Below are 17,043 nucleotides of genomic sequence, written 5' to 3'. Positions count from 1 at the left end.
GTCAAACATTCCCATAGACACACTCCTAAACCTTGTGGACAGCCTTCCCAGAAGAGTTGAAGCTGGTATAGCTGCAAATGGGATGCCATTAAAGCGGAGATATGTTGAAAAAAAAAACCTATGGGCACACTTTTTTCAGACAAGTCACATTTTGTAAAGGACACCATGCAGCATGTTTGACATTTTCTTTGTTGGATAATATGCCTCCTATAAGGCCGGACTTTCTCCTATTCATCATTTTTTTTATGGTTTTCCTCTTGCTGCAAATCCTGTGAATTTCATGGCAATGCAAGAACAAGTCCTAAGGGGAAGGCCCCTTTTCAGGTTTATGTTACTACAAGAAACATGATATTTATTAGTTACATTGTGTATCCGCGTGTCATCGCTTCTGGTGTTTCTTGACATGTTGTTGTAATTTGTATTTGACTTTTAAATTAGTTTATGGGCAGAATTAATCAAAGTGTCATGTACAGTTAGCTCCTTTGAGCATAGCGTACTTCCATGCAGTCTTGGAATATTATTTTGCTCCCCTCCCTTCCTCATACATGCAGCTAAAGTAGATCAGATGGATTCAAAGCAGCCCCCCCCCCCCCCCCCCATATCCCGACATCATGCAGGAATAATGTATACATGAAAGAAAGGCAGAGGGGCTCATCTGCACTGATTGAAAAGCTTACAACGCTCCATCACATGAAATGTTTAATTTTTTCTCATTAGTGAGGATTGGATACATATAAAAGTAAAGAACCCCTTTAATGAAAAGGTATAATGAGAAGATTATACAGCTGCAGGTGTTCACACTAACAGATGCTCGGCACTTGTTATGCGACTCTTCAAAAAGAGGGAAGAGCCGCATGCTGGCGATGTTCATCTGCCAGCGCACCAGTTCAACTTTTATTGCCGGGGGACGCTTCAAAGTCGTCCAACTCTGAAGTCTCCCCGTTCAGCACGGCTTGCAAAATGACTTGTGTATAGAAGTCCAATGTCGCCCCAAAGTAGTACAAGAACCTTTTTCTAAGTCTGAGCGACTTGAGTCGCTCTTATTAGAACGGCTCCATTGCAATGCATGGAGTGCGACTTGTCAGGCGGATAAGTCGCCTGAGGGCGGCGCCCCTGTGTGAACCGGCACTTAGGGCCTCAATTTCCTCTACTGAGAGCTGAGAGTATCAGAATGGCAGTTTTGTGGATTAAATGCATTTCTAGACATCCACTTTACTGTAATATCTGAGCAGGTCAGTGTAGTCTTTGGCTGATATTTGAGATGAGCTATAATTTCCCCCCCACAATTTCTTTGTTCTTGAGTATAGAAATGACAGCCGTATCGTAACAAGTTTTCTTTTTTATAATATTTAACCATTGCATTGCTCCTCAATCTAGATTTTTATGGTTGGAGATGCTACAGTATAAGGCCCCTTTCACGCTGATCAGTTTTTCAGGCGGTTTAGCGCTAAAAATAGGGCCTAAATACCGCCTGAAACTCCTGCACTGCATTCTCTGAGGGCTTTCACACTGAGGTGATGTGCTGGCGGGAGGAAAAAAAAATCTCCTGCAAGCAGCATCTTAGGAGTGGTGAGAGGAGCGGTGTGTTTACCGCTCCTTCACCACTCCTTTGCATTGAAAGTAATAGGAGGCCGCGGTAATACCGCCGGCAATGCGCCTCTGCAGAGGCGCATTGCCAGCAGTATTTACTCTTTTTTCGGCCGTTAGTGGGGGTTAATACCGCCCCGCCAGCGGCCGAATTCCGACGGTATATCGCCGCTTTTTTTAGCGGCGCTATACCGCCACCGCACGTCCTGCCCCCAGTGTGAAAGGGGCCTAACTCAATTTGTCCATGGGTTGTTTAGATTCAGCAGTATTTGTCAGCTAAACCATTAACCATTTAAAGACCGCCCACAGCGTATATACTGCGGCAGGGCGGCTCTATTGTATGAAACAACGTACCTGTACGTCAATTCATGCAATAGTGTGGGCATGCCCTCTGCACGGAGGGGGAGCTAATCGGCCGGCCACCTGCGATCGCTCCACAGAGGCAGAATGGGGATCTGCCTATGTAAACAAGGCAGATCTCCGTTCTGACAGGGAAGTACACAGATCTTCTTTTTCCCTGAGCAGAGAGCTGGTCATTGCTCTGCCCCCCGCGCTCACTGGGCTGTGGAGGGGGTGGGCTAGCGGCCGGCTCAGGCTCTCAGCATCTCGCCTGTCCAGGTATGTTGGTGGATCTCGACTTCATTGTCACGATCTTGCCCGAGCCTGGACTGGCTCTGTGACATAAGCTGACAGCGTGCTTCAGCTCGCTGTCTGCTGAAAATGGGTCACAGGAGTGCAGAATGAACTGCACTCCTGTGATCCACAGGACAAGTGCAGCCGAACGAGCTTTGGCGGCTGTCCCCCCCCCCCCCCCCCCTTTTTTTTTTCCCTGTGTCAGATATTCTCAAAGGAAAATTGGGTAGTACATCTGAGGATCCTTGAAGAACTTTTAGTGGACAACAGAAACATGTTTAAATATTACATTTGCAAACTTGCTTGATTTGCTTTAGCGTGTGTGTTGGAATACATATTATTTTTTATTTTTTTTTAAAATACCATTTCTTCTTTGTACGATCCCAAAGTCTCCATCCTCTGCTACTCCCTCCTTGCAGATATATCCTTCCTCCTGTCTGCTTTGTCACCAGGCAGAAAATATGTTCTTTGCGGAAGATGATTCTCCATTTAATGGAATTAAGGGTTTGCTGTTTGGCTGACTGAAAAAATGCTTCAATGTCCGGGATCAGTGAGCACAGAAAATGCTGAACAAATGCCATTTAGTCAACTGTTAAGTCAATGGGCTGTGATGGAAGGAAGCTCAAACACACATTGCCAGTGCTGAAAGCTGAATCTTTATCTAGTAATGTTCTTATCTATTATTTATTATAGACCGTCATTGGTTGTCCTGTATTTTAGAACTTTAAGTCCTAGTATTGAGTTTCACAGAATGGCTGCTTAGGTTATGCTGTCAGCTCTACTTTCTCAGCTGGTTAAAAATAGTATAGAGCAGTGCTCTCCAAACTGTGACCTTTGTCCAGCCCTTGGGGTACTATTCCTCCCACTAACAATAACAATGGGGCATAATTCCTACTAGGGACAAGACACTATTCCTCCCACCGGCACCAATGATGGTGGTACTATTCCTCCCACCGGCACCAATGATGGTGGTACTATTCCTCCCACCGGCACCAATGATGGTGGTACTATTCCTCCCACCGGCACCAATGATGGTGGTACTATTCCTCCCACCGGCACCAATGATGGTGGTACTATTCCTCCCACCGGCACCAATGATGGTGGTACTATTCCTCCCACCGGCACCAATGATGGTGGTACTATTCCTCCCACCGGCACCAATGATGGTGGCGCTGTTCCTCCCACCGGCACCAATGATGGTGGCACTGTTCCTCCCACCGGCACCAATGATGGTGGCACTGTTCCTCCCACCGGCACCAATGATGGTGGCACTGTTCCTCCCACCGGCACCAATGATGGTGGCGCTGTTCCTCCCACCGGCACCAATGATGGTGGCGCTGTTCCTCCCACCGGCACCAATGATGGTGGCGCTGTTCCTCCCACCGGCACCAATGATGGTGGCACTGTTCCTCCCACCGGCACCAATGATGGTGGCACTGTTCCTCCCACCGGCACCAATGATGGTGGCACCGTTGCTCCCATTGGCACCAATGATGGTGGCACCGTTGCTCCCACCGCCACCAATGATGGTGGCACCGTTGCTCCCACCGCCACCAATGATGGTGGCACCGTTGCTCCCACCGCCACCAATGATGGTGGCACTGTTGCTCCCACCAATGATGGTGGCACTGTTGCTCCCACCTGCACCAAAACTTGTAAAAGAATTAAACCAATATAATTGACAGCACAAACATGTATGCCGGACTACATGTATGCCGAGCGGTGGGGGATAGAATCAAACTGACAAGGTTGTAAGGTAAAAAGACCCCAGCACTAGTTGAAATTGTCAAAATTTAATTTGATAAGTTTACAGAAAAGATGAGGAGCGCCTGCAATGTATTATATGGCCATTTTTCTTCTCTTTGCTAAAATTTTGGTAAGATTTTTCTTGTTGGATCTTCTTTTTGTCCTCGCATTATTACATTTAGGAACCCTGATCTACGAATTACTCGACCAGTGTTTCTGAATATGTAATGGGCCAGAAATTAAAGCCTGGCTTTTTTTTTTATGCCAGAATGTCAAAAATCTGCCATAAGGTATTAGCTGGGTTTATACAAAACACATATGAACGGGTTTTCTTAGACTTGTGCCTCGGATGAGGATGATACGATGTACGTAAAGGACAATTCTGTAACGTATTGATGTTGCCACACATGTTGGATGAAGTGGAGTAATTCTAGAGCATTATTTATGGTTAACTCTAAACTGATGAGCTTTTAAGTTTTCAACGTCTATAGACCTTTTTTTGAGTGTTGTAATTTATCGTGATTTTTTGCATGAAATTTCCTCTTTGCCGGTTTTGGTATTTGCTTACTTGACAGTCTTTTCTCTTTTTAAAGTAAAAAGCAAAAAAAAAAAACTTTAAATTTTTGAAAAACAGTTGGGCAAATCTTTTGTGCAATTAAAAATTGAAACTCTTATTCTGCAGGTCGTCTGCTTTCAGAAAATATATGTTTGTGGGTTTTATGTAAATTTCAGGCCTAAAATGTGCATTTTTAACATGTGAGAACTTTTCATGTTTTTCTGTACTGAAATGTAACTGTAGCTAAGAGGGTTACAGCAAAAGTAGACCACTATGGCAAAAGTAAAAAATTGGGCCCCTAGAAGCTGTTTACCTTTTTAAAGGGGTTGTTAATGCAGTGCACACAGCCCCTCTGCTAGAAATATGAAAAATGTATTTGCTATAAGCAATTTTCTAAAATTCGAATTATAAATACCGTTTCTCTAATCCTCGATCAGCGGTCATGTGACCACCCGGCGTGGTCTTCCTCCGATGTTTGTATTACAGAGGGATAGGCTGAGCTCTCACTCCGATGGCGTTCAGGCGGTCACGTGACCTCATTCTGTAATACAAACGGCTCTGGGCGGTCATGTGACCGCTGATCAGGGATAAGAAAAACTGTATTTATATGAAGAATTTTAGAAAATGGCATAGTGTGTGTGTGTGTGTGTGTGTGTGTGTGTGTGTATACATCATGTAATCCTAACAGAGGGGCTGTCCGTAATTGTGAGCAGTAATGTGTGAGCTGCTCGGAAGTGTGATGGAAGGAGAGGTGTGGATGATGGCGGCACATAAACTGACCACTGTGTTAGGGCTCAGCAGCCACGATAGACCGTGGTCAGATTACAGGGAGGAGTGCAAAAAAATGGCAGGATCAACCAGGTATTACAGGGGGCCAAATCGCACAAGTACTGTGTTGTAGAACATACTTTAAAGAAAGAGGATCAATTTATTTTGGGGGTGGGGTTAACAAACGCTTTAGAATGCAAATATCCACATTATGGCATTCTTCCGGGTTCCACCTAAACCTTGATTGGGTGCAATGGGTTTGCACAGAGTAGTCTAGGAGTCCAGCTCTATGCTCCCATAATTCTCTCCCTCTCCCACTCCTTCTCTCTCTCTCTCTCTCTCTCTCTCTCTCTCTCTCTCTCTCTCTCTCTCTCTCTCTCCCTCCCTCCACCAATTGCAGAATCTTTTTATTTTAATTTCTTATTTCAATTTTTTTTTTTTTTTTCTCTCTCTCATTGTAGGAGGCTTTTGGAGTCCTCGCTGATCTCTCTGTCTCGCTATGATGGCACTGGTTCCCGAGAGCATCCCATATACCCTGACCCTGCCAGGTACGTTGAATAATCTTTGTTTAAAGGTGACCATATTGGAGGTAATCATCTTATGTTTTGGAATATTTTATCGCCTCCTGTTCCTGTGACAATCTAAAAAGCAAAAAAAAAAAAACCTGTGAAGCTTAAACATTTAAGTCACAGCCATAGTACCTTCCTAATAGGAGCAGTACTTTTGAAGGTTGGTCATCTGATCCCAGTTTTGTAAGCAATGTCTGTCTATTTTCTTAGAAGTTCTCCTTTAAAGTCCCTTGCACAGGGTGCCGTCTAGCTGCAAGAAAAACAGAAATGGAAGGCGTGCACACCTAGTGCATTGCCAGAGTTAATTTAATAAGACCATAAACACAGTGCATGGACATGCACAGGGGACAGCTAACGCGTTTTGGGGGTGCACACCCTTCCTCAGAACTTAACACTCTACTGAGAACCTGCAATAGAGCAATCATCCCTGAACGCATAGGCTTCTAAATGCAAGTTGGTACAGGACTCTGGCCCCATTCAGCTGCAGCATGCCATAGGCTTGGACATGCTCCAGACAAAGGAACGCTGCATCTGTGCCTCCCGGGTGCACTAAAATCCAAGGTTCAGAGCAGCTGGACTTAGAAGCTCACTTTTTAAAGAGGATCTGTCATTTTTCACATTCAGGATAAAATGGAGTGGTAAGACCTGAAATGCCAATTTCCACTTTTTGAGGGAGGGGATGAAACTTTGACCCTGTGTAAGCACTGACTCAATACATTTTGGAGCAACGAGCTGCCCCCACCTCCTTCTTTTTTTTATTTATTTTTTTTGACCACATTTAGAAACTTTTTTTTTTTTTTTGGACAGAGTAATGGTGCAGGAAAGAAGTGCACAGAGGTTATTTTTTTTGGGGTACCTTTTTAACTGCTCCCTAAAATGACAGCTCGATTATATTAATCGTATCCATGTAAAAGTCTAGCAAAAAGCACCTATTCTTACTGCTGCAGCAGTTCTTTATAGAGCTGGCTATCCCCATTTGTTGGTTTGGGTTTTAATGTTCTATATACCACACCAGTAGCTCACTTGAATCTAGCAGCATACCGTATATACTCGAGTACAAGCCAAGTTTTTCAGCACTTTTTTTTTTTTTTGTGCTAAAAATGTCCCCCTCTGCTCATACTCAAGTCACCTTTTTGCGCCTGATCTCCTGGACCTTGGGGCCCTGGATCCCAAACTTGGCACACATGTAAGGCCACTCTTCTCTACAAGTGTGCAAAGTTGGTTGTCTGGGGGACCTACGGCCGGGGAGCACCGATTTTTCAAAGCTGGGCACCCCTTCCATAGACTCCCATGTTAAATGGTCAGTTCTCCGGTGACTTTGGGGACCCAGTGCCGGTCGTAGGTCCCCTGGACCCAAAAATTGGCACACATGTAACCCAATTTCTCCTCTACAAGTGTGCAAAGTTTGTTGTCTGGGGGACCTACGACTGGGGAGCACCAATTATTTATTTTTCAAAACCGGGCACACCTTCCATAGACTTCCATGTTAATTGTCAGTCTAGTCATGGGCACAGTGAGGCATGCAGATGGACACCCTAGGCTTATACTCGAGTCAATACGTTTTCCCAGTTTTTGTGCTAAAATTGGGTGCCTCGGCTTATATTCGGGCTGGCTTATACTCGAGCATATACGGCAATTGATTATTTCCAATGTCAATACTGAAAGTGCTGGCTAGACCGATTTTCTGAATAACAAGCATTCTTCATATAGCCTTTTATCTGCTAAAAGGTGTAAGAATAGTTCGAATTATCCTTTTTAGTCTTTTGATGTAGCTGTTTTTTTCTTCTCTTTTAATATTGATGGATTTGAAGAAACTCCTAATTGTCTCTTGCGGTCTTCAGGTTGTCTCCAGCTGCTTATTACGCACAAAGAATGATCCAGTACCTATCTCGGAGGGACAGTATCCGGCAGCGCTCTATGCGCTACCAGCAGAATCGCCTGAGGTCTTCTGCATCGGCCCCTTCCTCCGGCGAAGGCCAGAGCGCCGTGGAAGCTGGTGACCTGGAATTTGAGGAGTTTGAGTGAGTAATCCATTTGTGGGGTTGTGTTTCGCTTTTCTTTTGTGGATGGTTTGGTTCTTTCAGTGCCAGGAACCATACAGTGATTTTCTACACGGCTTATACATTACATTACAAACGGCAAATGCAATGAAGTAACCGCCGAAAAAAACAATAGCATGAGGGCAGCCTGTGTGACCCACAACGATCCGAATTTAAGTAATGTTTTAAAAGAAAACGCACTTGCATGGGTGGCATAGATGCATTTTTGTTACTGCAAATCTAGAGAGGCCAGAACTATGAAGACTGCATAATGAGATTTAAAGGATAAGTTCACTGTTTTGTAACATGTTACAACCATATTAAGCGCCGCCCCCACACCCAAACCCCCCCCCCCCATTCAATGTCACAATCTTAAAATGAACAATAAATGCTCCATCCTCCTGATCGCTTAATTTGTCAGTGTTCCTGAATGGGAAAACTACAAGTCCCATCTTTCTTTGCGGTTGTCGGCTTGTAGTTCTTAAAAAAAAAAAAAAAAAAAAAAAGCGCTATTGATTGCGCTATGCCAGTGATGGTGAACCTTGGCACCCAAGATGTTTTGGAACGACATTTCCCATGATGCTTATGTACTCTGCAGTACATTTGAGCATCGCGGGAAATGTAGTTCCAAAACATCTTGGGTGCCAAGGTTTGCCATCACTTCTCTAGACTGATCATGGAGTCTTCCTGTCAGAGTGCAACTTCCTGCCCATATAGGAGGTATGGGCAGACAGCTATACAGACGGTCTGCAGGACCGTGGCATTACACCCACGATCTGCTGATTGCGTGTGCAATACTTTAGGGGTCCCTAACTAAATAATTTTTTTTTTTTTCTGCAAGAAAATTTGCTTTTTTTTTTTTTTTGTGAAAGTGAACTTATCCTTTTAAAGCAAATGTGCTTTGACCATGCAGATTTGCTTTAATATGCAAGTTCAGATTTCACAAAAAATGTAACCGTGAACTGACACTGTAGACCCTCCCCACAACTGCCCCAGCCCCTTCCCCCTCAGTCCCTGCTGCATTTACCTCTGTGGAAGCTTTCACTGCCCTGGAAGCCAGTGTGGGGTCCGGGGATTTGAGAACCGTGGTCATATTCTCTTTTTTCCTTAGGGATGCTGGGACGAATCAGAACGATTCTGATTGGTCAGCACGATCACAGGCCAGAATCACTCTGATCCATCCTAGAAGAAGAGCACGACTTTCAGATCCCAGGCCACTTACATCGGCTGCATGGTCAGCGAGCAATACCCTAGCTCCACAGAGGAGGTAAGTGCAATGGGGACGGGGGGAGGTGCTGTAGGTTGTTGGGAGGAGATCTACAATATTCACTTTTTTTTTTTTTTTTTTTAAGGCCAAGTTCAACTATATTAAAATAATGAAAGTGCACATATTTTTGAAGGAATTTTATTTGTTTTATAACGGTAGCCTGAAAAACCTTGCACTCACGATCTCTGGGCTTTTAGTTGGAGAGCTGGAGGAAGTGTCCGTTGACATTGATGTTGCACTGGTGTTCCATTGAGAGTTCATGCTTTCACATGTCATTTCAAATTTGACAGCCGCTGAGGGGGAGAAGAACCCCCACACGCTGTAAAGGGTGTAGTTGATGGGTGCTATGGGGGTGGAAGTTTTGCTTAGCCACATGTTGCCACCTAAATAATATTGTGTGACATGTAACAGGTTGCTAAAGGTTGGAATTGGCCTTTTAATGCCTTTCTCCCTAGCAGTTAAGTTGTCTATCCTTTTCTGCCTCCTAGACACTATATTACCAAAAGTATTGGGACGCTTGCCTTTACAAGCAAGGTCCGTAAAGACATGGATGAGTGAGTTTGGGGTGCAGGAAATTGACTGACCTGCAGAGTCCTGACCTCAACCAGTTAGAACCCCTAAGGGATAAATTGGAGTGGAGACTGCGAGCCAGGCCTTCTCGTCCACATCGACACACTCCTAAACCTTGTGTACAGCCTTCCCAGAAGAAATGAAGCTATTATAGCTGCAAAGGGTGGGTCAACTCAATATTGAACCCTACGGACCAAGACTGGGATGCCATTAAAGTTCTTGTGCGTGTAAAGGCAGGTGTCACAATACTTTTGGTAATATAGTGTATATTCAGCTGCCAGAAGTGAGGAAGGTACTCGGTCTGGTGGAGCATGTGACTCACTCTATTTGTCAGCACTGGTGCTTACTGATTTGTCCTAGAGCTGTTGTGGGGAGTGTCCTCGGCAATGTGTAAGCTTAATCTAGAATGACTCTGAGCTTACACATGGTTGTCAAAGCTGAATGGAAGGATGAGGTGGATGTCGACAGACAGGTGAATGTGTGCTTTCAGGGTAGGGGGAATTATAACAATCCTGTTTCTTTGCCCTGCATGGGCTTACATTGGGGAAATTGATCCCCTGCAGATTTTGCATGTTTTCCCTTAGGTATAATTTAAATGATAGTGACATAATATCAACCAAAAATCCAGAAAAAACATGTTATAAATTGAGTTGCAGTTCAGTGAGTAAAATAAGTATTTGATCCTCAAAACATGACTTGGTCCTTGGTGGAGAAACCCTTGCTGGCAGGCACAGAGGTAGGACGTTTCTTGTAGTTGGTTCCAGCTTTTCACACATCTCGGGAGGGATTTTGGTCCACTCTTTACAGATCTTTTCTAAATCCTTAAAGTGGAGGTTCACCCTAAAACAATTATATAACATTACATACAGCATACTAACGACATGTACAGTATGCTGGTATTTTTTTATTTTTTTTCGCCGTACATACCGTTTAATTGTTTTCCCCCCCCGGGTTCTTATTCCCGCGGGACTGGGCGTTCCTATTGAGAGCTTAGAATGATTGACGTCTGGTGAAAAACTTCCCATGGCGCATAAGGCGCGTCACCAGTTTTCCGTAAATAGCCGACCTACGAGTCGGCGCTATACGGCGCCTGTGCCCGCTGTGTAGACCTGACTACGCAGGCGCCATATAGGGCCGACTCGCAGGTCGGCTATTTACGGAAAACTGGTGACGCGCTTTATGCGCCATGGGAAGTTTTTCACCAGACATCAATCATCTAAGCTCTCAATAGGAACGCCCAGTCCCGCGGGAATCGGAAGCCGGGGGGAAAATAACAATTAAACGGTATGTACGGCGAAAAAAAAAAAATACCAGCATACTGTACATGTCGTTGGTATGCTGGATGTAATGTTATGTAATTGTTTTAGGGTGAACCTCCACTTTAAGGTTTCCTGGCTGTTGCTTGGCAACTCAAAGTTTCAACACCCTCCATAAACTTCCTATATGATTAAGGTCTGGAGACCTGCTAGGCCACTCCATTAAACTTAATGTTCTGCTTCTTAAACCATTACTTTTGTTGCCTTGACGGTATGTTTTGGGTTATTGTCATGCTGGAAGACCCATCCATGGCCCATCTTCAGTTTTCTGGCTGAGGGAAGAATGTTCTGATCCAAGATTTTTACAATACATGGCCCGTCTATTGGCCTCTCAATGCAGCAAAGTCGGCCTGTACCTTTTTAGCAGAGAAACGGCCCCAACGCATAATGTTTTCACCTCCATGCTGGACTGTAGGGATGGTGTTCTTGGGGTCATCATTTTTCTTCCTCCAAACGCGGCAAGTCGTGTTAATGCCAAAGAGCTAAACTTTGGTCTCATCTGACCACAGCACTTTCTCGCAATCCTCTGATTCGTTTAGATGTTCATTCTAGAGGAGGGGGACTTTACGGGCAGGAGTTCAGTCCATGGTGGCGTATTGTTACCAATGGTTTGTTTTGGGGACTGTGGTCCCAACTTCCTTCAGATGATTTTCAAGTTCCTCCCGTGTAGTTCTCAGCTGATTCCTCGCTTTTCTCATGATCATTCTTACGCCATGAGGTGAAATCTTGCATGGAGCTCCAGACCGAGGGTGATTGATGGTTATTTTGCATTTCTTCCATTTGCAAATAATTGCTCCAAATAGTTGTCTTCTCACCGAGTTTCTTATTGATCGTCTTGTAACCCATTCCAGCCTTGTGCAGATCTACAATCTCGTCCCTGATGTCCTTTGACAGCTCTTTGGTTTTGCCCATGATGGTGAGGTTTGAATGGAAGAAAGAGATTCTGTGGACAGGTGTCTTTTATACACATAACGAGTTGTCGTTAGGAGCACCTTCTTAAAGGGGTTTTCCACCTTTTTTTTAAGTTTATTAAAAGTCAGCAGCTACAAAAAGTGTAGCTGCTGGCTTTTAATAAACTGACACTTGCCTGCTCTACGGCTCCAGCGACGCGCCGGCCGGGACTCCTCGCCCCCCCTCGCCGGCGGCGTCTTCATTCTTAGTGTGGGCACCCGGCAGTGACAGCTTTCGGCTTCACGGCCGGCACCCACTGCGCATGCGTGAGCGGCGCCGTCCGATTGGACAGGCGCTCGCCTACAGGGAGGGGCTGTGAAAAGGCGATTAAGCTAATCGCCTTTCCAGCCCCCTCAGCGGAAGGAGGAAGTGGGACAGGAAGTCCCCTTCTCCTGAAGCCCCCCCCCACCCCCCCAAAAAAAATTACATGCCAAATGTGGCATGTAAGGGGGCGAGGAGTGGGTTAAGCGGAAGTTCAATTTTTAGGTGGAACTCCTCTTTAAATTGACGGGACTAATCTGTGTTCCACATGAGCACATACTGTAGCCAGTCTGTGGGTGCCAGAATTATTGTTGGTTGGTAGGGGGTCAAATACTTTTTACTCACTGAAATGTAACTCAATTTATAACCGTTGTATCGTGTTTTTTCATGATTTTTGTTTGAGATTTTGTCTCGATCATTTAAAGTGGGGGTTCACCCTAAAAAAAAATTCTAACATTACATCCAGCTCACTACCGACATTGACAGTATGCTGTTTTTTTTTTTTTGTTGTTGTTGTACATACCTTGTAAAGCTATTTTTTTTTTTTTAGCCGGCTTCCAGGTAGTGGGCGTTCCTATGCCGCAGTCAGTGATTGACATGATGACAAACACTACCCCCTACCCCCCCCCCCCCCGGTCGCATAAGGAGCATCACGAGTTGCCGAAAGAAGCCGAACGTCGCGTCGGCGCTATACGGCGCCTGCGCACCAACGTTCGGCAACCCGTGACGCTCCTTATGCGAGGGGGGGGGGGGGGTGTTGATCATCATGTCGATCACTAACTGCTGCATAGGAACGCACACTCCCGTGGGATTCACTACCCGGAAAAAAAATCGGCATACTGACAATGTCGGTAGTGAGCTGGATGTAATGTTAGAAATTTGTTTTTAGGGTGAACCCCCGCTTTAAAATGCACCTATCATAAAAATGTATAGACCCTTCATTTCTTTGTAAGTGGGCACATTTACTAAATCTGCCAAATTTTCCCCACTAAGTTCATTTTAAAAAGACAATAAAAGGCTAGTGGGTAATTGTGAATTGACTTGGCCCTTATTAACAATTCTCAAAGTGGAGTTATAAGACAGGAAAGGTTATATTGCTATTTTCAATAGTTGGCCTAATTTGCTTGGTTTATATTAAAACCACTAATGTGCTTTAAATATATATGATTATTATTTAAAGAAAACCTGTACTCATTCTCCATTTTTCTTTAGTGGGATCTGTTGTTGGCATTCATTTTTGGAAGGGTAATCCTTACAAATACATGCGAGGTCACGACATGCATTGCCTTGTGTGCTTTAGAAACCACAGTGCTAGGCAGTACGTTACCTGTACGGACACTGCCATAGTGTTACTGTAATATGGAAAGAGGTCTTAACTGCAATCCAGCTCAGTTATTCATGGATTCTAAATGGATTGTAGACTAATAGAAATTCTGTGGGGCCATTGAAATTCTCTGTCGACAAATGAGTTCACAGGCTGTTTTTTATTTATATATTCAACCCTCAGCATGCGTCGCCTCTCGTGTAATCTGTAATCCTGATATAATAGGGACACGTGAAGTAATCAAATTCCTTTATCCTGGAGCGTTTCCTCCTATCCAGTGTCGGTCCACATTTCTATGAACGTGAAAGAAAAGCTTTTTATTTATTTTGTTTGGGCTCCAAACATGACAAAGATTTATTGCCTTTATCGCTCATTCTTGAAAGGCTGGCAGAGTGTCCTTTAAACAGCGCTGGTTGGTCTTTGTGATATTATGAGAAGCCAGGATGTTTTATTTTCTTAATGGTGAGGTATCTATGCCAAGCTGTGTGACATGTGGAGATTTATAGAGCAAGAAAATCCACACGTTGATATTACTGTATATCACTTATTTTGCCTTCTGAAAACTGACATTTAATTCCAATTCCTCAGTGAGTTCCGTGGCTATGGTGTCACCCCATTAACTCTCCCAACGCCATTTACTTCAGATAGCCACTTCCCTCTCCAGTCCTTTATTGCTCTTCACCTCTACCGTCCTACTTCATTAGTCCTCACCTCTTCCATCTTACTTCATTACTCCTCGCCTCACTTGTCCTACTTCATTACTCCTCACCTTTTTTTGTCCATTACTCCTCACCTCTCCCGTCCTACTTCATTACTTGCCACCTCTCCCGTCCTACTTCATTACTTGCCACCTCTCCCGTCCTACTTCATTACTTGCCACCTCTCCCGTCCTACTTCATTACTTGCCACCTCTCCCGTCCTACTTCATTACTTGCCACCTCTCCCGTCCTACTTCATTACTTGCCACCTCTCCCGTCCTACTTCATTACTTGCCACCTCTCCCGTCCTACTTCATTACTTGCCACCTCTCCCGTCCTACTTCATTACTTGCCACCTCTCCCGTCCTACTTCATTACTTGCCACCTCTCCCGTCCTACTTCATTACTTGCCACCTCTCCCGTCCTACTTCATTACTTGCCACCACTCTCTTCCTACTTCGTTACTTCGCCACCTTTCCCGTCCCACTTTGTTATTTCTCCCGTCCCACTTTGTTATTTCTCCCGTCCCACTTTGTTCTCTCTCCCGTCCCACTTTGTTCTTTCTCCCGTCCCACTTTGTTCTTTCTCCCGTCCCACTTTGTTCTTTCTCCCGTCCCACTTTGTTCTTTCTCCCGTCCCACTTTGTTCTTTCTCCCGTCCCACTTTGTTCTTTCTCCCGTCCCACTTTGTTCTTTCTCCCGTCTTCGGCTATTTTCCCTTCTGTATTGCATTTTGTATCTGCCCTGCAGTCCTTCTATATGCATGCAGGTGTAATTCTGTATAGTGTGCATTTCTTGCTTATGAATGGTGGTGAGATCCCTTCAGCTGTCTGAACATCGCATGCGGGCAACTGTCAGAGATGCGCCTTTGATATGTAGGCTGCAGGGTGCTGACAGTTTGAGAAGAGTGCTTTCTCTTTGCTCAGCGGCTCCTAGCTGCCGCCTGCTCTTTAAAGCGTGGCGGGAAGTATCGCCTTTGTGTCTGTGCACCTGCAGATTCTTTGTTTGCAGAAATAGTTTTTTTTTTACAGTTTTCACTGCGTCATTAAATACTTAACTCCTAAAAGACTGCAATTTACGTTTCACGAGAGCCGACACATCTCAAAAACATTAGACACTGAGATGTCTTTAATTGATATTCGTGTCCCAGCCAATACCGATCCTTCTCCAATTTGCCTGTAGATGCATAGATTGGTCCAGACATAAAATTACTTGTGTAAATATCACTCTAAAAACATGAAAGGCCAAGATTCTCTATGGACAACCTGGGGTTGAGTGACATTTGATAAGACTAAGGACCATGTCACATTACTGATATTGTCTGGTAATAACTAGTCATTGACAGTTACTGAGATTTAAAGGGGTTGTAAAGGTACAATATATTTTTTTTTTTTTTTCCCCTAAATAGCTTCCTTTACCTTAGTGCAGTCCTCCTTCACTTACCTCATCCTTCGATTTTGCTTTTAAATGTCTTTATTTCTTCTGAGAAATCCTCACCTTCTGTTCTTCTGTCTGTAACTCCACACAGTAATGTGAGGCTTTTTCCCATGGCTTTACATTTAAAGTGGAAAGTCACTCTAAAATAACCGTGCCAGTAATCGGCTATTTTTTTTTCTCCTCGCGCTGATGGTGTGAGGAGAAAAAAAAAAGCTGATCACTGGCAGCTGTCAGAGGGATATTGGCCCTTCTCAAGGAGAGCAGCCGCCTGCTCATTGGTGCCGCCCTATCTGTGCCTATCAGTGCCCACCAGCCTATCGATGCCGCCACATCAGCGCTTATCAATGAAAGAGAAAAATTACCTGTTTGCAAAGTTTTTTTTTTTTTTTTTGGTTTGGCAAAAAATAAAAAACCCAGCGGTGATTAAATACCACCAAAAGAAAGCTCTATTTGTGTGGGGAAAAAAATGATAATGTAATTTGGGTACAGCGTTGTACGTGCAATTGTCATTCAAAGTGCGTCAGTGCTGAAAATTGGTCTGGGCAAGAGGGGGGGTTTAAGTGCCCAGTAAGGAAGTGGTTAAACGTCGGTTACTATCTGTCAAGGTAAATCTTTCAGGAGCATCCCATGTACATGAAGCGTAACTTAAAGAGGAGTTCCACCCAAATTTGGAACTTCCTCTTAACCCACTCCTCTCCCCCTTACATGCCACATTTGGCATGTAATTTTTTTGGGGGGGGGGAGTGGGGGCTTCAGCACGAGTGGGACTTCCTGTCCCACTTCCTCCTTCCTGTAGGCGACTAAGATTAATAATCGCCTTCAGGAAGTGGCTGCTGTAGGCGATCGCCTAGGACACGTCACAGGTCCTAGGCGATCTCCTGCCCAATTACGCGGCGCCGGGCCGCGCCGCTCGCGCATGCGCAGTGCCGCTCGCGCAGTGGGTGCCCGGCCGTGAAGCCGAAAGCTGTCACGGCCGGGTGCCCACACTGAAAATGAAGATGCCGGCCGGGGAGGGGGGGAGAGGAGCGGAGCCCCGGCCGGCGCGTCGCTGGAGCCGTGGAGCAGGTAAGTGCCTGTTTATTAAAAGCCAGCAGCTACACTTTTTGTTGCTGCTGACTTTTAATAAACATACAAATGGCTGGAACTCCCCTTTAATTCCACCGGCCTCCTGCCAATGGAAATGGCCAATTCTATTTATGAAGCAATATGTTTGCTTTTTATTTTTCTTCTTATTCTTCTTCTTATTATTATTATTATTATTATTATTATTATTATTATTAATAATAATAATAATAATAATAATAATAATAATATTTATTTTA

General features: G+C 44.6%; 1 protein-coding gene across 5 annotated transcripts in view; it reads left to right on the top strand.

Moving 5' to 3' along the window:
- AMBRA1 (autophagy and beclin 1 regulator 1) overlaps positions 1-17,043 on the top strand; it is a 145,747-nt gene that overhangs the window by 67,395 nt on the left and 61,309 nt on the right. For 4 of the 5 annotated variants that reach the window (XM_040328190.1, XM_040328189.1, XM_040328192.1 and 1 more), the window contains exons 8-10: positions 5,752-5,838; positions 7,701-7,880; positions 9,010-9,165. In XM_040328190.1, the coding sequence (XP_040184124.1) occupies positions 5,752-5,838; positions 7,701-7,880; positions 9,010-9,165 (423 nt within the window). The remainder of the gene's footprint in view (positions 1-5,751; positions 5,839-7,700; positions 7,881-9,009; positions 9,166-17,043) is intronic. The other variant, XM_040328191.1, reaches the window with a different exon arrangement.

Source organism: Rana temporaria, chromosome 11, assembly GCF_905171775.1.
Source record: "Rana temporaria chromosome 11, aRanTem1.1, whole genome shotgun sequence".
Taxonomy (NCBI): domain Eukaryota; kingdom Metazoa; phylum Chordata; class Amphibia; order Anura; family Ranidae; genus Rana; species Rana temporaria.
The sequence above is the reverse complement of the archived record's forward strand: the minus strand, read 5'-3'. Positions and strand labels throughout refer to the sequence as shown.